Source organism: Halichoerus grypus, chromosome 2 (assembly GCF_964656455.1).
Source record: "Halichoerus grypus chromosome 2, mHalGry1.hap1.1, whole genome shotgun sequence".
NCBI classification, from domain to species: domain Eukaryota; kingdom Metazoa; phylum Chordata; class Mammalia; order Carnivora; family Phocidae; genus Halichoerus; species Halichoerus grypus.
The window spans coordinates 42,417,629-42,434,400 of NC_135713.1; the positions used below are offsets into that span (position 1 = coordinate 42,417,629).

At 44.1% G+C, this 16,772-nt stretch overlaps 1 protein-coding gene across 2 annotated transcripts in view; it reads right to left on the reverse strand.

The window, feature by feature from the left end:
- Positions 1–3,019: 3,019 nt before the first annotated feature.
- The window catches only part of LOC118532834 (proton-coupled amino acid transporter 2), a 76,324-nt gene continuing 62,571 nt past the window's right edge, over positions 3,020–16,772 (reverse strand). For both annotated transcript variants that reach the window (XM_078066761.1, XM_036087669.2), the window contains 5 exons: positions 16,035–16,253; positions 14,577–14,675; positions 9,478–9,644; positions 7,349–7,518; positions 3,020–4,456 (listed from right to left, as the gene is read on the reverse strand). In XM_078066761.1, the coding sequence (XP_077922887.1) occupies positions 4,185–4,456; positions 7,349–7,518; positions 9,478–9,644; positions 14,577–14,675; positions 16,035–16,253 (927 nt within the window). In that variant the 3' untranslated portion in view covers positions 3,020–4,184. The remainder of the gene's footprint in view (positions 4,457–7,348; positions 7,519–9,477; positions 9,645–14,576; positions 14,676–16,034; positions 16,254–16,772) is intronic.

Here is a 16,772-nt window from a genome sequence, read left to right on the forward strand (position 1 = left end):
TGGGGATGGTAATAAGGCCATGTGGCTGGCTCAGCATGCACAAAGGAGAGGGGAGATGAGTAGAGTCGATATATGTCTGGTTTGTCCAGGACTGTGCTGGTGTGTGTTTACTGCCCTGGCATAATTACCAATAGTGCCTCTTTTCATTATCAAAATTGTCCTGGTTTGGATGATAAATTACATGGTCACACTAGAGATGCAGTTAATGTAAGTAGAAGTAATGGCAGAGGGATGGAATGGGATGGGTAAGATCTTATAGGCCACTGTAATGCCTTTAATTTTTACCCTGAGATGAGGAATCACAGAGGGGTTGAGAAGAGAAGTGACATGCCTTGCATTTTAACAGGATCTCTCAGGGCCATTTGGTTGGGAGCAGACTGAAGGAGGGCAAGGGCCAACTCGGGGAGATAATTAGGAGACCACTGTGATGAGCCGGGTGCCTGTCAACAGTGGTTTAGACCAGGGTGGTAGCTAAAGAGCTGGTGAGAAGCGCCTGAAGTCTGGGTACCTTTAAAAGATAAAGCCAAGAGGATGTGCTGATGGACAGATGAGAGGTGGGTTATAGAAGAGAGGGAGGGGTCAAGATGACGCCAAGAACTTTCATGTAAAGGGAAGGATGGCGTTGGCGCGCACAAGCCTTGTCTTGAAGTGCATTTTGCAGAGCAAGCCTGGGCACACCGTACTTGGCCCGCATGTTCATTTGGGATGGTCTAGACAGGCCACTTATGAAGATTATGGGAGCCACGTGCTGCCCATGTCAACTCAGTACTGCTGCAAAATCTGCTCCAAGGGCCACTTCCTTCCTCCGAATGTCCAATGAGACCTCTCCTTCCTCTGATGCCCCAAAGGCTTTTCCTCACGTTGGAAAGAGTTTCCCCTCCCCCACTGCATTTACTCACTGCTTTAATACTTTCCAGTGAATGTCTACTCCATGTTGGGCACTGCAGGCTTAGCAATGAACACTTTCAAGGAGTCCGCACTCGAGTGGAAAGTAGGAAGATGACACTACACATGTAATCTAACAGTGAAAGATTATAGTAAATCTCCCCACCATCCAGGGAGGACAACTGTGAACATCTGGATGTGCCTCATTATTTGCACACATCCCACCACCGACTTACCGTGTAATAAAAATAATTGTGTTATGCATAACGTAAAATCCATCATCTTAACCATTTTTAAGTGTACAGTTCAGTAATGTTAAGTAATCCCCAATGTTGTGCGACTAACCTCCAGCCCTTTTTTCTTCTCACAAAACTGAACCTCTTTCCCCGTTAAACCGCTGCCTGCTCCTCTCTCCAGCCCATCCCCACCATTCTGTTTCTAGGAGTCTTACTACCCCAGGTACCTCATAAAACTGGAATAATGCATTGTCTTTTTGTGACTGGCTTATTTCACTGGACATAGTGTCCTCTTTTTCACTTTGACCATCACCCTTCAAGGTCCCTCTTGGGCCCTACAAAGTGAAGGGTGTTGGTGCACAACTGTGAGTCCTGAACCCAACTACATGTTTGATCATCAGCCACTTAATTCCTATGTCTCAGCCTGTTTCCTTATCTGAAAATAGGGACAATGACAGGACATATCTCCCAGCACTGTTGTAAGGATTAAGTGAGACCCCATGCAAAACACAGTAAGTGCTTGGTGAGGGAAGTAAGAAAGGATTTTCTATGATTCTTGATTCAAGAGCAAGCTCCAAAAGTTAAAGAATCAGTTGGGATGGGGAGGGTGTGTGTGTGTGTGTGTGTGTGTGTGTGTGAAACAAACAACAAAATTTAATACCCTCACCACTCAAACACAATTCCAGCAATTGGTATTCTTTAGTGTTGCTGACAATTACTAATGAGTCTCCCCAGCTTACTTTTCTTAGTTGCATCTATGTTACTAAATTTATTTTTTTCTTCCCCAAATTGAACTTTAGCCAGATTAGTCTAAATGATAAGATTGACCTGAGTATCTTACATGGTAGGGGCTAGTCCCTGGACAATGACTGTGACCATTTTTTAATAACGGAGGACAATCTTAAACTGAGCAAGCCTGGTTGGGGCGATGGAGGAATATGGCGGGAGAGGCAAGCACAGAGAGAGAAAGAAAGCTTTGCCACAGCTCTGAGCCCCTCAGTGGAAGTGCTTTGGGTCTGCTGATGACACAGAAGTGCAGGGGGGAAATGATCAGCCAGCTCTCTGGTCGGGTGGGCTGTGGACCACTGCATAGGCTATGAGTGCCCTGACTCCCAGCAGGTACTCTGCAGTCTAGGGGATCTGGGTGCGGTCTGCTGGCCCTTCTCTTACGTGAGCAGGGCTGGTGAGCATGAAGTACCTCCTTGAAGTCTAGCAGGTAGAAAGTAACACACAAAAGGAGCAGACCAGGATTTAGGAACTGGGACAGACACTCTCCCCCACCATCTTCCCTAGGCCATACAGGAAGGCTCATGGTTGAAAATAAGCAGGAAAGGGCTTCTTCAAATACTCTCTTAAAATGGAGGCAGAAACAAGCATGGGGCATTCCCATAAATTACAGGAAGTATGATGCGAAACTCTCTCCCCTGGGATTATAGATCTGCCCTATAATATCTACTCGGTTATTTGGGGGCACTTTCCTAATTTTAGTGATTTTAGGGAGGAAGGAGCAAACACTACCTGGAAGGCTGAGATGGTGTTTCAGGTTGGCTGGCTCCTGCTGCCAGCCAAGCTCAGACATGAGAAAAGGCCCAGGACTGTCAAGGAAGCAGGTCGGAGTGGAAGGAGGGCAAGATTCAGTGTCAGGAGACCCAAGTTCTCCTCGAAATCCAGGTCAATGGCGCCACCTGTGGAAAGCCATACTCAGTACTCCAGAGCAGTCAGCGTCCCTCTGCCCTTAAAAGGACCAATGATGCTATCGACTTAGTTGATTACCTGTAATTCTCCCCCAGTGGATAGTGAACTAGCTTTTGAGGGCAGAGATGCTTTTCTCATTGGTATATCTCCTTTAGAGTGAGTATCAGTTAACTTTTGCTGCATAAAAACTCCCACACTTTATGGCTTAAAACCACATTTATTATTTCTCACAATTCTGTGGATCATCTGGGCAATTCTTAGGATCTGGGTCAGCCTGGCTGGGGCTGGGTTTGGTCTAGGAGGCTTCCCTCATGTGTCTTGAAGTTGGCAGGCTGGTTGATCTGAGGGATGGGTTCAACTGGGATGATTTGCTTCTGCTCCACATGGCCTCTCATCCTCCAGTAGGCTAGCTCAGGCTTCTTCACCTGATGGTCATGGCTCCACAGCATAGCGAGAAATGAAAGTCCTGATGCACAAGCTATCACCAAACCTCTGCTTGCATCACATTTACTAAAGTCCCATTGGTCCAAATAAGTCATGAGGGCAAGACCAGATTCAAGGGGTAGAGACATAGATTTCACCTCCTGTTGAGAGGAGCTACAAAGTCACATTGTCAAGAGGAATTTGTGGCCATTTTTGCAACTTACTCTAAGGACCTTTAACTATGCTTGACACACAGTAGGTAGAATGCTTGTTGCAAGAATTAAGAGGTAAATGTCAGATACTGTAATGGTATTGTCCACTCCCCTCCCCCCTGCCACTGACACATCTACATCCACACCTCCTATCTGCTGCTGGCATCTCCGAACTGGGCTAAAACTTTATCCAGTGGTTTAGAAAGTTTATTGCCCTTGACTTAAATATGATGGCTCCTTTCTGAGAGTTGCAGCTCACATTGGACCTCTTTGCCGTATCTATTTTGTCACAGGAGTTGTGTATTCCTTGTTGGATTATAGGTTATGTCCCCTAGTCTATGCTCTTTGAAACCCTTTGTCTACCAGCTCAGGGTCAGCATTAGCCAGCTGCACCTCCTTCTGCCCGTTGCTGTCACTTGGTTTCCCCCTGGTGGCCTCTTCTTGCATAGCACCACTCAAGGTACAAAATCCACCTTGTCAATTGCCAAGAAGTTGGATGAATCAAGAGCCTTCCATGGGAGACTCTCAACTTAAGGGAAAGCTAGAGATGGAAAGAAAAGTAATTAAAAACAAATCTGTAAATTACCATCTAGACCCTGTAGCTGGTGAGTCCTTGCTTGCTTCACCATGACTTGGCCCAGAAAAAAGAAAGAGGCAAAATAAAGATAAAGCATACACAAGATATCCATACCAGCAAAAGTCAGGTGCTGGTGGATAAGGTGCAGTGCCATTCTCACTGAATAAAAACAGTGGAGTTGGAAAAGGTGAGGGGTTGTCCCGAGAGGATCAGCTCGTCCAGGGCCTGGTAGGTCCCCACCACAAAGCCCACGAAGCCCAGGATGCTGATCAGGGCGTCCTTGGCGATGGTGAGGGGGCTCATGCCCTCCGAGTAGTAGGTGGTGATCTCCAGGAGGGGCGGGATGATGAGGGCCAGGGCACTGCTGCTCACGGAGCCCACCAGGGAGAGGACCAGGTCCAGGCGGGGGATAAGGATGGCCAAGGTACCTGTGGGAGAGGATACGGGATATATGGATCTTCGGGACTTAGTCAAGCTTCCCAAGCTTGGTTTTAGAATCCTTTTCTTAAAACATAAACCAGTTGTTTCTCAATTTTAGTTACATAAGGAAAACACTGAAAGTCCTATAATACTCCGATCACGTCACTAGTGGCTATGAATTAAAAATCTGGTGTGTCTCCTAATCATTTTTCCAAAATAAGCATTCATATTGTTGGGAAGAGAAATCTTCCCTCTTCCTACTATAGGTTCAATGATGGGGGGCAGGGAGGGGCTGGGGATTTACTGACAGTAGACAAAATTCACACGACAAAAGACAGTTTGCTTAGGGCTAGGGAGACTTCAGAGGAGTTGGCTCCCAGAATAGCCAAAGACAGGGGTTCACATGCCCATTTCATAAGGGGAAAGGAGGGGGCAAAAAGAGCATATGTAAGAACAAGTGGAAGTTATGACTGGTTCAGAGAGTTTATACAAGGAATTAGTCTGTGATGATGGTTAGTCTCCTTTCTGGCAGAAAACCTTCCAGAGAGGGGATTTATGGAGGCTGTACTTTGTCAGAAGGTCCTGCTTAATTCAGCAAAGGAAGTTCAGATAAGGATTTATTTTTCCCCTCCCTGTAGCTGCTGTTTGTTCAGATGTTTTTAGCTTAAAATAATTTTTATGCCACCAAGGCGCACTTCAAATCCCCACATTATTCAACAATGATTAAGGGGTGCTTGGCGGGCTCAGTCGGTTGGTGTCCAACTCTTGGTTTCAGCTCAGGTTGTGTTTCGGGGTTGTGGGATCCAGCCCCACATTGGCCTCCCTGTTCAACAGCAATCTGCTTGTCCCTCTCCCTCTGATCTCCCCTGCCCCTCAAATAAATAATCTTTTTAAAAAGACAACGATTAAGCTCTAACTTAATAAATAACATTAAATAACAGTGCCGGGAACTGTCCCATCTGTTTGGGACACATCAATGTACAGAAGATACAAAAACTAAAAAAAAAAAAAAAAGCCTTTATAGAGCTAACATTTTAATAATGAACATGACTACATGCACCTCTTACTTGCAAATGATTAGAATGTGAAATTATTTATAGGAGAAAGGGGTCTTCAGTTGGAACAAGATCGCAGGGTCTCATTAAAAGAATGTCTTCTCCAGGTTTTACATACATGTTAGAAAACAACAAACACCAGAAGCTAAAGATTTTGAAATTATCTATTTTTTACTAGGATGCTTTATAGGCCTGGGCTTCCACATTTTTTATTTGACTTGTTGGAAGACTTTCACCAATAAGGCCCAGAAGCCTCTCCCAGGCCTCCTGTGGAGGAGGAGTGTGGTATATCAAAACCAAAACAGGTCTGGGAGGCAGGATTCTGGCTTCGCCTTGTGTGGCCTTGGGTTAGGTCCCTATCTCCTCCTCAGCTTGTTTCCTCCTCTGCAAAATGGGGATAAATGCTATTTATCCTTTTAGGTGTTATGGTTCACACTGCAAATGGCGTTCAAGTTTTAAACTCATTTATATGCCCCAAGATAACTGAGTTAATATAAAGCACTATAATATAATATAACTCAGAAAAGTTTGTTATTTCAATTTATTTCCTCATTTGTCTGGATTGGGGCAGTGCATGCAGAAGCTGTAGGCTTCAGGGATTATTATCTTCACATTTAGGACAAATGCCTTGATCTCTCTGGAGTCTCTTAAGATTCCGAATGGCAGTGTCCCTGCTTCCTGGGCTAAACTGGGAACAAATCATTTCAAAGAAAGAAAACTGGTGTCCATTGAACTGCATGGGTTGGTCTAGCGCAGCAAGAAGCAAGAATCTCCCTGAGGGGGGCACCTGGGTGGTTCAGTCGGTTAGGCGGCTGCCTTTGGCTCAGGTCATGATCCCAGGATCCTGGGATCGAGCCCCACATTGGGCTCCCTGCTCAGTGGGGAGCCTGCTTCTCCCCCTCCCTCTGTGTGCTGCTCCCCCTGCTTGTGCTGTCAAATAAAATCTTAAAAAAAAAAAAAAATCTCCCTGAGGAAGTGTTAGAATCGCAATTAAAAGGAGCTAGGGACAGCTGGGGAACACCACACTCCGTACAGGAAATCTCTATCTTCTCCTTCACCCCTGCTAAAACACTTGCACAAATGGGGTGCCCTGGATTATGGGGCCTGGGGCATAAGGAGGACTGTGAGGGGGTGAGCAGGGCCAGCTGAAGCCTAGGGGGCAAGTCCAGCTCACTGCTGCCAGTGGGGAATGTGATCCTAGGCTTGCCAAAGCATTTTAATTGAAAATGTTAGAAATCTGGATTTGTATGTGAGATCTTGGACGTTTTAAATGTTGGCACAAGTTTATACAACACTCTGAGGCTCAAAAACACACCTCTGCTGTTAGATTAGACTCACTGGCCACTGACCTCTGTCTCGGAGGTGAAGGGTGCTGACTCTGGACTTAGATGATGTGGGTTCAAATCCAAGCTCTGGCACTTCCTGGCCAGTTACTTATCGCTCTCTGCTTCAGTTTTCTCATTTGAAAAGGAAAGTTTATCATAGTCCTACCTCCTAAGAGTTCCTGCAGGGCTGAATGAAATACTATGAAATACGGCCTAAAAGAACACAGTGGCTGGTACACAGTAGGTGTTTAATAAATATCAGGTATTATCATTATGATTATTGTTCAACCAGCTGTGTCACTCCCTCAGGCTGGACACCTGTGAATCCGACTAATTAGGTACATAGAAGAATTAGTTTGTCCCCGAGGCTTACATGAGTTACACTTGTAAAGCTTTAGTGCGGTCTTTGAGACGCAAATGGCGCTCAATCACTGCTGGTTATCAGGACTATCCTTCACCATCTGGCGGACTCCTGACAGCCTCGGGAAAAGAGCAACATTTCGCTCAGCCTTGTACTCACATGTCAGGCAGACCATGGCGAGGCGGATAGACAAGTCCAGAGGCAGCGCCCAGCGCTTTGATACCTGCGAGGTGGCGAAGGGGATGATGATTTCTGCAGGGACGTAAAACTGCAGGGCATAGGTGCACAGGATCCCAACGACGTACAGCAGCTTGACTGACTGGTACAGCCTGCAGGACAAACCACAGCAATGCTCCCTAAGGCCACCACGCTCAGGCACCTGGCCTCCTGGAAACATTAACCTCTGATGGTGGAATCGCCCCTTGGGCTCCAGTCTCCTTGTCCGAAAATGATGGGCAGGGGACTTCCCAAAGCCAAGAGAGAGTCACAGCAGAGCACGCGGTGAAAAGAGAGTGAGGGATCATGGATCCAAATGGCAACAGGGGGTCATCTCTAAAGAAAAAGAATCTTGAGCGTGGCTACGTGTAACCCCTTCACAAACCACTATCACTTGATGGTCAATTTTAGATTTGAGGAACTAGAGGCCTAGGCCAGCTGCCTTGCCCAGGGAGACACAAGTGGTAAGTAGTGAAGACCAAAAAACCTGGGTCTAAAACATGTTAGTCCCTTGTGATCTAATGCCAGTCCTTAGCAATTCTCTGGATTCCCCCCAGAGCTCGTGGCACATAACAGGCCCCCAGCACATGCTTCTAGTAGGTTGAGAGAACTGCAGAGTCCTGAACCCTTGGGGAAGGAAGCAGTCTACAAACAGGGTTGCGTGGGGGTTGGGAGGTAAAAGGAGAGGCAGGGTTACTTGCAGGCGTTGGACTAGGGGCAGAGACAGGGTGTGATGGGGGGTGTGGAGTTTTACCAAAGCCTTTTTTGACCTATGGAGATAGGACTTTTTCCTTGATTCCACTAATGTGGTAGCTGCATCTCACACGTTTAGTAAACCTGTATGTATATGGGGGCTGGGGAGCCATTCCTTAGAAAGATTAACTTCCACATTTCTGAGTTTCTTGCTCACACTAGTCCTGCTGTCTGAAACACCACTTTAGTCCATTTCCATCTGTCCCATCTTTTGAGGTACACTGCATGCCCAACTTAATCCCCATGGTAACTCCGCTTTATAGATGAAGACACTGAGTGTCAGAGAGGTTAGGTAAATTGTCCGTGACCACACGCTAGGAGGTGGTGCAGCGAGGACTTGGGCCCATGAATGGCAGAGTTGTCCTTGTCTGGACAGAGTTGTCTTGTTGCACACAAAGATTCTCATTCGGATGGATTTCTTTCCTCAAAAGTCCCCAAAGCCTCTTTGCTACTCTGGAGGGCTCCTTGTTCTGTTCTATTTGTGTATATACACTATTCCTCCCCCATTGTCACTGGATCATGAGGTGGGGAATGTAGTGAAGTTCAAGATCACAGCCTACTCCATCAGTACCCTCCATGCCGTGTATGTCTAGACTGATATCTGCACATAATTGGCGTGCAGTAAATGCTTGATGAATGACATTCACCACCTTGGGAAAGGAGCCCCATTTAGGCAAATTAAGCCTCCAAGTGACCCTTAAAAAGACAGGCATCCTATAATTAATGACATGCCTCCGTGTGGGAGAGTGCTGCACAACGCAATATGGGTTCATGTGTCTATTTAAATATGGTACTGTTGAAGTCTGGGTCAGCTAACTGTTGCATGAATTAGGTGCATTTGAACATAGAGTTTTTACAGTGGTCTTCCCAAATTGGTTCTTGTTTTACTACTTTTTTATCCTAGCTACTCTAACTTGGAGGATGTGCACCCTTGTCTGTGGCAAGCAAGCCTTGTAGCACAGGCCTCAGGAAATGTAATCAGAGATGACTGTTGCCACCCACCAACTCCTCTCTCTGCCTCTTGTTCTCCCCGAGGGCCCCTCCCTTCTCTCCTTAGGTGACCAAGAACTGTCACTTCTCTCTCTTCCTAAATCATGTCCTTCTTCATCCTAAGCTATCAAGGCTTCATTCAACATGGCAGGCTATTGAAGGAGGAGCTCCTTGGACAGAGAAACCAGAGCCCAGGGTTCTAATTACAGCTCCGCCTATCACTGTGGAGGCTTTCTAGACCTTAGTTTGCCATCTATGGAAGGGAGGCAGTCACCCACACATTCCCACCCGGCCCTGAGTGCCCACCACCTGGGGGCCTGTGAAGTTACCAGCAGTTGGGTAGGTTAAGGGTTATGCTGGCCTTGATGTCATTTCCAAACCGCAGGTAGCCCAGAGACCCGATGCCGATGTACAAGGCAGTGATGATGGACATTCCCAGAGACAGGATGGCTGGGAAGCGGCGGGCATCCTTCATCTTGTTTTCCAGGGGCAGAACCTACAGAAGGATCATAGTGTAAAAAGACAGAAGGAGAAAGAGGAACATGAACAAAAGAAAGGCATGCCACTTCTGAGTATATCACAAAAAAACTGGAAGCAGGGATTTGAATAGATATTTGTACAACTATGTTCATAGCAGCATCATTTACAATAGCCAAAAGGTGGAAGCAACCCAAGTGTCCACTGATGGATAAATGGATAAACAAAGATGATATACATACAACAGATATTACTCAGCCTTAAAAAAGAAGGAAATTCTGACCCATGCCATAACATGGATAAATCTTGAGGTCATTGCGCTGAGTGAAATAAGCCAGTCACAAAATGATACATACTGCATGATCCCATTTACATGAAGTACCTGAAGTTGTCAAATTCAGAGAGTCAAAAAGTAGGATGGTGGTTTCCAGGGACTCATGGAGGGGCAAATGAACAGTTATTGTTCAATGGGTACAGAGTTCCAGTTTTGCAAGACCAAAAGATAGATGGTGGTGATGGTTGCACAATAATGTGAATATACTTAACGTCACTGAACTGTATGCTTAAAAATGGTTAAGATGGTAAATTTTATGTTAGGTATATTTTACCACAATAAATGAGAAAAAAGGGAAGAAAGGAAGGAAGGCCTGGAGTCACAAGATGAGCCCTGGATCATCAGAGCTGGAAGGGCCCTTCTTCAGGTTGTGCAGATCAAGGAACTCAGCCCCTGGGGCAGCCTGATCTGGCCAGCAGATGCATTTTGTTTGGCCAGCATTGCCTTTTAGACAATTGAAGGCGAATGCCTTTGGGCACACTATTCTTGCCCCATTCACCGGTCCCACCTCTCCCCCTCACACGGACATATACCTGGTTTCTTCACTCACATTGCCTTCTAAAGGCATTTGAGTTTGAGACTTCCAATTCTAGTGCATTCGCTGCTCTCTGTTCAGATGGGAAGGCTGCGACTCAGGTTTACACAGCAGACTGTGGCAGAGCTGGGACTGGAGGTTCCTGGTTCCCCAGCAGGACATTTCCCTATACACCATGTTCTCTGGATCCTTCTTCCCCAGATGTATACCTGGCTCTGAGAGAATCCAAGTTGAGACAGACTACCTGGAGCCTGCTGGGCATCCCAAGGTCACTTCTGTTTTTGGAACCAACCTTCTGGCCTCTCATCCCATAAATCCCTTCTTAGGCTTCTATCGGCTGAGAGCCCCCCCTCCACCTTCTCCTTCTCTTTGATCAGGCCATGGACTAAAGCACCCTTTGCATGCATCATTAGGCTGATCTGTGCCTCAGTTTATCTGAAAACTCACCTATTGCAATTTTTTTGAGATTTATATGAGCACCATAATGGCATACAGTAAAGGCTTAGTAAATGTCAACTGTTATTTTTTAATACTGTGAAGATTACATCTCTATGAAGATGGTGCTTGTATAATTCTTATTTTACAGATGAGGAAAACAAGACTCTGAAGATGGAGTAACTTGCCCCAAGTTACAACGCTTGAAAGTTGCAGAGTGAGGCTGCAGACTGGGGCTGTCTTCCAAAGTTCAAGTACTTGCTTCTCCCCACTCTCCAGCATTGGATATATTTATTACTCAGTAGGACCTGGGCGTCTACTCCCTTGTACTGTTAACTCCTTTGTTGTCCTATATGCATCTCAACCCCATGCAATGGAAATGCTTGAGGGGAATGCCATGTCAAGGTCATCACTGTGCCTTTCCACTTTCTTCCAGATTAAAGGCAGGTTCCTAGTAGCAGCTGGTGCTCAGGAAAATGTCTGGGGGGATTATGTGGAGAGTGAATGATCCAACCTGAGCTTTCACACCCTGCAATACATTTTCGCTGCATAAATTCTCCAGGCTAAAAATTACCTTTTTTACTCGGTAGCTGGCTTTCTTCTTCTCTCCTTCCCACAATCAATCAAATTGATAAATTGATAAATTTACATAAAGTGCTAAGGTCTCTGGAAGTAGCATCAGGCTTTAGCCACAGCTGCAGGTGTTCCCAGCTGGTGACCTGGCTCAAGTCCCTTTCCCCTTCAGGGCTTAGGCTCTTCAGAAAGTTCAGAGACTGGGCTAGAAGTTTCTAGAGCTAATGTGAACTCTGATACTAATCATCATTAGCACATAGTAGGTGTTCAATACTTACTGAACAATTACTACCATCATTTAGTGGGGAATTAGTGTGCAGAGAGTAATCCATGGCCAAAGTAAGATTCCAGCATATTCTGCTTCCAAAATCATTTGCTCAACCATCGCACTCTGCTTTTTGCCATGAGTATCCAGAATTCTAAATATAAAGTGCTTCTACTTCCATTAAGATGGTGTAGGCACATTCCACCATAGCTCTCTTACTGATTAAAACTAAAAGCCCTGGACAGAATACATAAAACAACTATCCATGGACTCTGAAAAGTACAAAATAGCACGTGGATTGATCAAAACCAGTAAAAATGACCATTATGGTATTGGGTTTCTTGATTTTTTTTCTTCCTGTATCTCCCAATTTAGACTCAAGAGGACCTCAAATCCTAGAATCCTATGCAGTAGATGGAGACAGAAAAAAGTCCAAGAGAAACCCTCTTTCCGGCCAGAAGACATAAAGCAGAGGCCTCTGTGGGACAGACAGTATGGAGGGGGCCCCTTTTTTACTCTCTCAAGAGCACACTTCCAAGGCAAGTCACAAAGCAGCATCCTGGTGTATCAGTGACTGTGGTGGTCATGCAGGCACCTAAAAATCTGACACAAATTTTTCTCTTTGAGCAAAAGAACTAGGAAACGGGGTTTGGGAGTCCAAAGAATGTGGGGATAAATCAGCTCTGCTACATGATTTATAGGGTCCTATGCAAAAAGAATTTTCATTTGCAGGGCTTCTTGTTCAAAAATCAAGAATTTCAAGATGATGAAAGCAGAGCATTAAACCATGAATAGGATCCTTCCAAAGACAGGTCCCTATGTAACTGCATAAGTTGCATGTCTATGAAGCAGGCCCTGGAAGGAATCGCTGTTAGTTCGTTCGTTCATTCATTCATTCATTTTTATTTTAGTTTTTCCTTCTCTCTTTTCTCTCAGTGCTTAACCCCAGTCAGACTCAGTCACAGGAAGTGCATAGCACTATAGGGAGGCTATAACTCTGGCTTTCTAGCCAGAGAATCAGAAAAAGAAGCCCCTGGAAGCTGGTGACTGTGCAAGAAAACATGGATAGGAGGATGCTGGAGAAAGTGATCCCCTAAATCTGTAAGTGAAGTCCTGGGCTCTGCCCTAAGTTGTGAATGTGTGGGAATGATGTGAAGCATCAAAGCATTGTTTAAAGAAATGAAAGAAGACCCAAATAAATGGAAAGACATTCCATGTTCATGGATTGAAAGACAATAATGTTAAGTTTTTTACAAAGATGCAAAGGCAATTCAATGGAAAATGGGCAGTCTTTTCAACAGATGATGCTGGAACAATTGGGTATCCTATTAAAAAAAGAACCCCAACATACACTTTTATCAAAAATTAACTCAGAATGGATCATAGATCTAAATGTACAATGAAAACTATAAAATATTTAGAAGAAAATATAGGAGAAAATCTTTGTGAACTTGGGTTAGGCAAAGTGTTTTTAGATAAAACACTAAAAGTGTTTATAAAATGAAAATTTTGATATACTGGACTTCATCAAATTTAAAACTTTTGCTCTGTGAAAGGCACTGTTAAGAATGAAACAGACAAGCTACAGACTACAGAAAATATTTGGAATTATATATCTAATAAAGGACTTGTATTTGTAATATATAAAGAATTCTTAAAACTCAACAGCTCAGTTTTTTAAAAGTTTGCAAAAGATTGGAACAGATACTTCACCAAAGAGGATATACAGATGACAAGCCCACAAAATGATGCTCAAAATCATTGGTCATTAATAAAATGCAAATTAAATCACAATCAAACACTACTATGAACCTATTAGAATGGCAGAATAAAAAAATGCTGACAGGACATACAAGAACTAGCGACAATGAGAGCAACTGGAATGTTCATCCATTCCAGTGGGAAAGCAAAATGGTATAGCCATTATGAAAACCTGTGTAGCAGTTTGTTATAAAGTTAAACAACATACATTAATATGTGACTAGCAAACCTACTCCTAGAGAAATGAAAACATTATGTTCACATAAAATCCTGTACACAAATGCTTGCTTATAGCAGCATTATTCATAATTGTCAAAAACTAGAAACAACCTGTTCTTCAGCAGGTGAACTGATAAAAAAATCCTGGTGTTGCCTGTTCAGCAGGTGCTCAGCAATGGAAAGCAAGGAGTTACTGATGCATGCAACAACATAGGTGATCTTACATGCAGTCTCAACAGGTTACATACTGCATGATCCCAGGTATATGACATTCTGGAAAAGACAGAACAATAGAGACAGAGAACAGAAGGTGGTTGCCAGGGGTTAGTGGGAGGTGAGGAGCTGACTACAATGGGACAGCACAAGGGAGTTTTTGGTGGTGAGGGAGCTGTTCTGTATCCTGATTGTGGCATATCTATGATTCTATGCATTTCCAAAACTTACAGAAGTGTATACACTCCCCCCACCGAAGTGAATTGTACTGTATGCAAATTTAAAGTAAAATAACATCACATACACAGCACTATCCTTCCTCAAGTGTGGAAACACAAACTATGTAATAATCCATTGTAAATATATAGTACTTCCCAGCTTAAAACTCCTTTTGTTTGTTTCATTAAATCCTGTAAATTGTATGCCTCCACTTGTCTTGATTTTAAAAGATTAGGAAACACATGTTGGTATGAAGATAAATGTTTAATAGATGTATTGGGACAAGAGGTTACTTTCCCCTGTATGCACACAGAAACCCAGAAACCTAGAGTTCCTGGATCCTGTTCAAAAGGCCACCCACAGCACGGGGGAAAGATCACCCCAATGCAAACCTTACCACACCAATGCTTTCAAATGAAAAAATGGCTGTTCCAAAGAAAAGAGGGTAGGTCTTCCAACTTGCTATCAGTGGCAACCGGCTGGGGTCTGGAATTTCCTACAGGAGAGAGAAATGTAGTAAGACCTTAACTCTCATAGCACGTTTCAGTTCATTTAAAAGGGGAGTATTCTGAGAGTAGACCTAAATTAAAAAAAAAAAAAAAGGGAATGTCAAGAAATTCGGAAAACTTCAAAAGGAAGTAGGCATCAAAGTTGATTTTAACACATACAACACCGAAGAGCCAAAGGACAGAAACATTGAGGTATTGTCCAAGTACTGAATACCTCATGGGGGGAATACGGTTTACCAGAATCCTCCAAAAGAAAATCTCATGCACCACAGGTTGGTACCAGCCTGAAGTGCCCACGGACAATTGGAATGTACCAGTGATTATGGGTGACAGAAATTGCTGTTGACTGTAGTTAGTGATATTCTTGGGAGTCCAGAGTAATTCGTTAGATATGACAGTCCCCTTTTCTTCAATGAGCTATAAACTGAAGGGAAAGAAAGTGTGTGGAAAAAATATCTTATGTACCCTGTGACCTGAATGGGACAATAATTACAGAGCCATTTCTCTAATTGCGCAACTTCAGGAATGGTCCAAAAATGAATCAAAGGTAGCTATCTTATTAGGAAATTCAATTTTGTAGAATTTATCAATGTTGCCTTAAGGAAGATAAGACCTATTTGTAGTTATCCTAAAATATTTGACTAATTTATAATTTTTACTAAATTCCATGGACACAGTAACTTTTCATGTGACTTCTGAAATATAAAAATATCTGAATGATACGAAAGATATGTCAAGGGCCTTCTGGGTTTAAATTTCTATGTAGTCTTGTCCAGTAAATAAACATTAGAAAGGATAGAAAAGTAGGAAATTGAGGGAAAATCAATATCCACGGCTCAACCTTGAAGGTGTTGTAATTTGCACTGTGATATATTTGCTTGTGGTCTTCTGAGACTATGCCTCTGTGACTAAGTATTATTATTTTTTTCTCTTGAGTTCCTTTGGGTAATTTTGGACACCTGGAATTGCAGCCTAGAGGATGTAAGACTATAGGGAATTGGTAAGTTTCAGCTTTAGTAGGAGATCCTGCTTTTCATTTGCCCTTTGCTGCTATCCAACCATTACAGGAATGGTCTGTGGTTCACCCATCAAGATGTTTTCCTTGCAAAGCAACATTTTTTTCAAAGGCCAGAATTTGACAAGGACTGGAGCAGCAACATAAAAGAGGACCTATCCAGAAGAATGAGATGGCACAGAGACATCTTTGTGTAAATAATGGTACAACGGCATGAGGCTGAAGAGTGAGGTACACACCTACCCTCAGGGCTGGCCCTAGGTAGGTATTAGTCTAGTATTGATAAAAGGCTCTGCTCACTGGAGGAGTCGGGTGCGTCGTGTGCACTAACCTGGACGATGTACTGGGTGATGATGATCAAGCTAACCAGCATGCTGATGTTGGCCAACAAAGAGAAGATGGTCAAGACCCGGAGGTTCCGGATGAGGACCAGCAGCACCAGGAAGGGCAGGAAGGAGAGCATGTAGAGTCGCGAGTCCATGGTGGGCGTGAGAAACACTGTCTCGTTGTAATGGCAGTTGTTGGTGGTCCCATTAACTGCTTCCACTACCTGAGGAAGGAACAGGAAAAGCAAGAGGGGAAGATTCAATACATCTACTGGCCACAGGATTTGCTTAGTGCCTGGCCCATAAACTCCCTCACAAAAAGCATGTCTCACACGCCAGGGCCTCACAATGAGTTAGTTAGAGTTTCTTTTGCTTATAACCAAAAAACTCATCACTTACTGTTTCTCAATCGGACTCACACTGTCATTTGAGTGAGAGAATTATTCCTTATGAGGACTGGACCATTCACTGCAGGACATTTAGCATCCCTGGACCCCACCCAATAAGAGCTATTTGCATCCCCCAATCACTGTGACAAACAAGAAACACCCCCCTGCACACAGTACAAACACCCCCTGGCAAAGTCAGGGGAGAGGGGGAGGAGAGGGATGGTACTACCCTTGTTCAGAATCAGCCTGACTTAATGGGTAGTCTTACTGTGCAAGCAGTATTGCGGAACATTGCGGAACAATCCACTGCAGAACAATTAGAGACTAGAATGAGGCAAGAAGAAGATGTAAAAA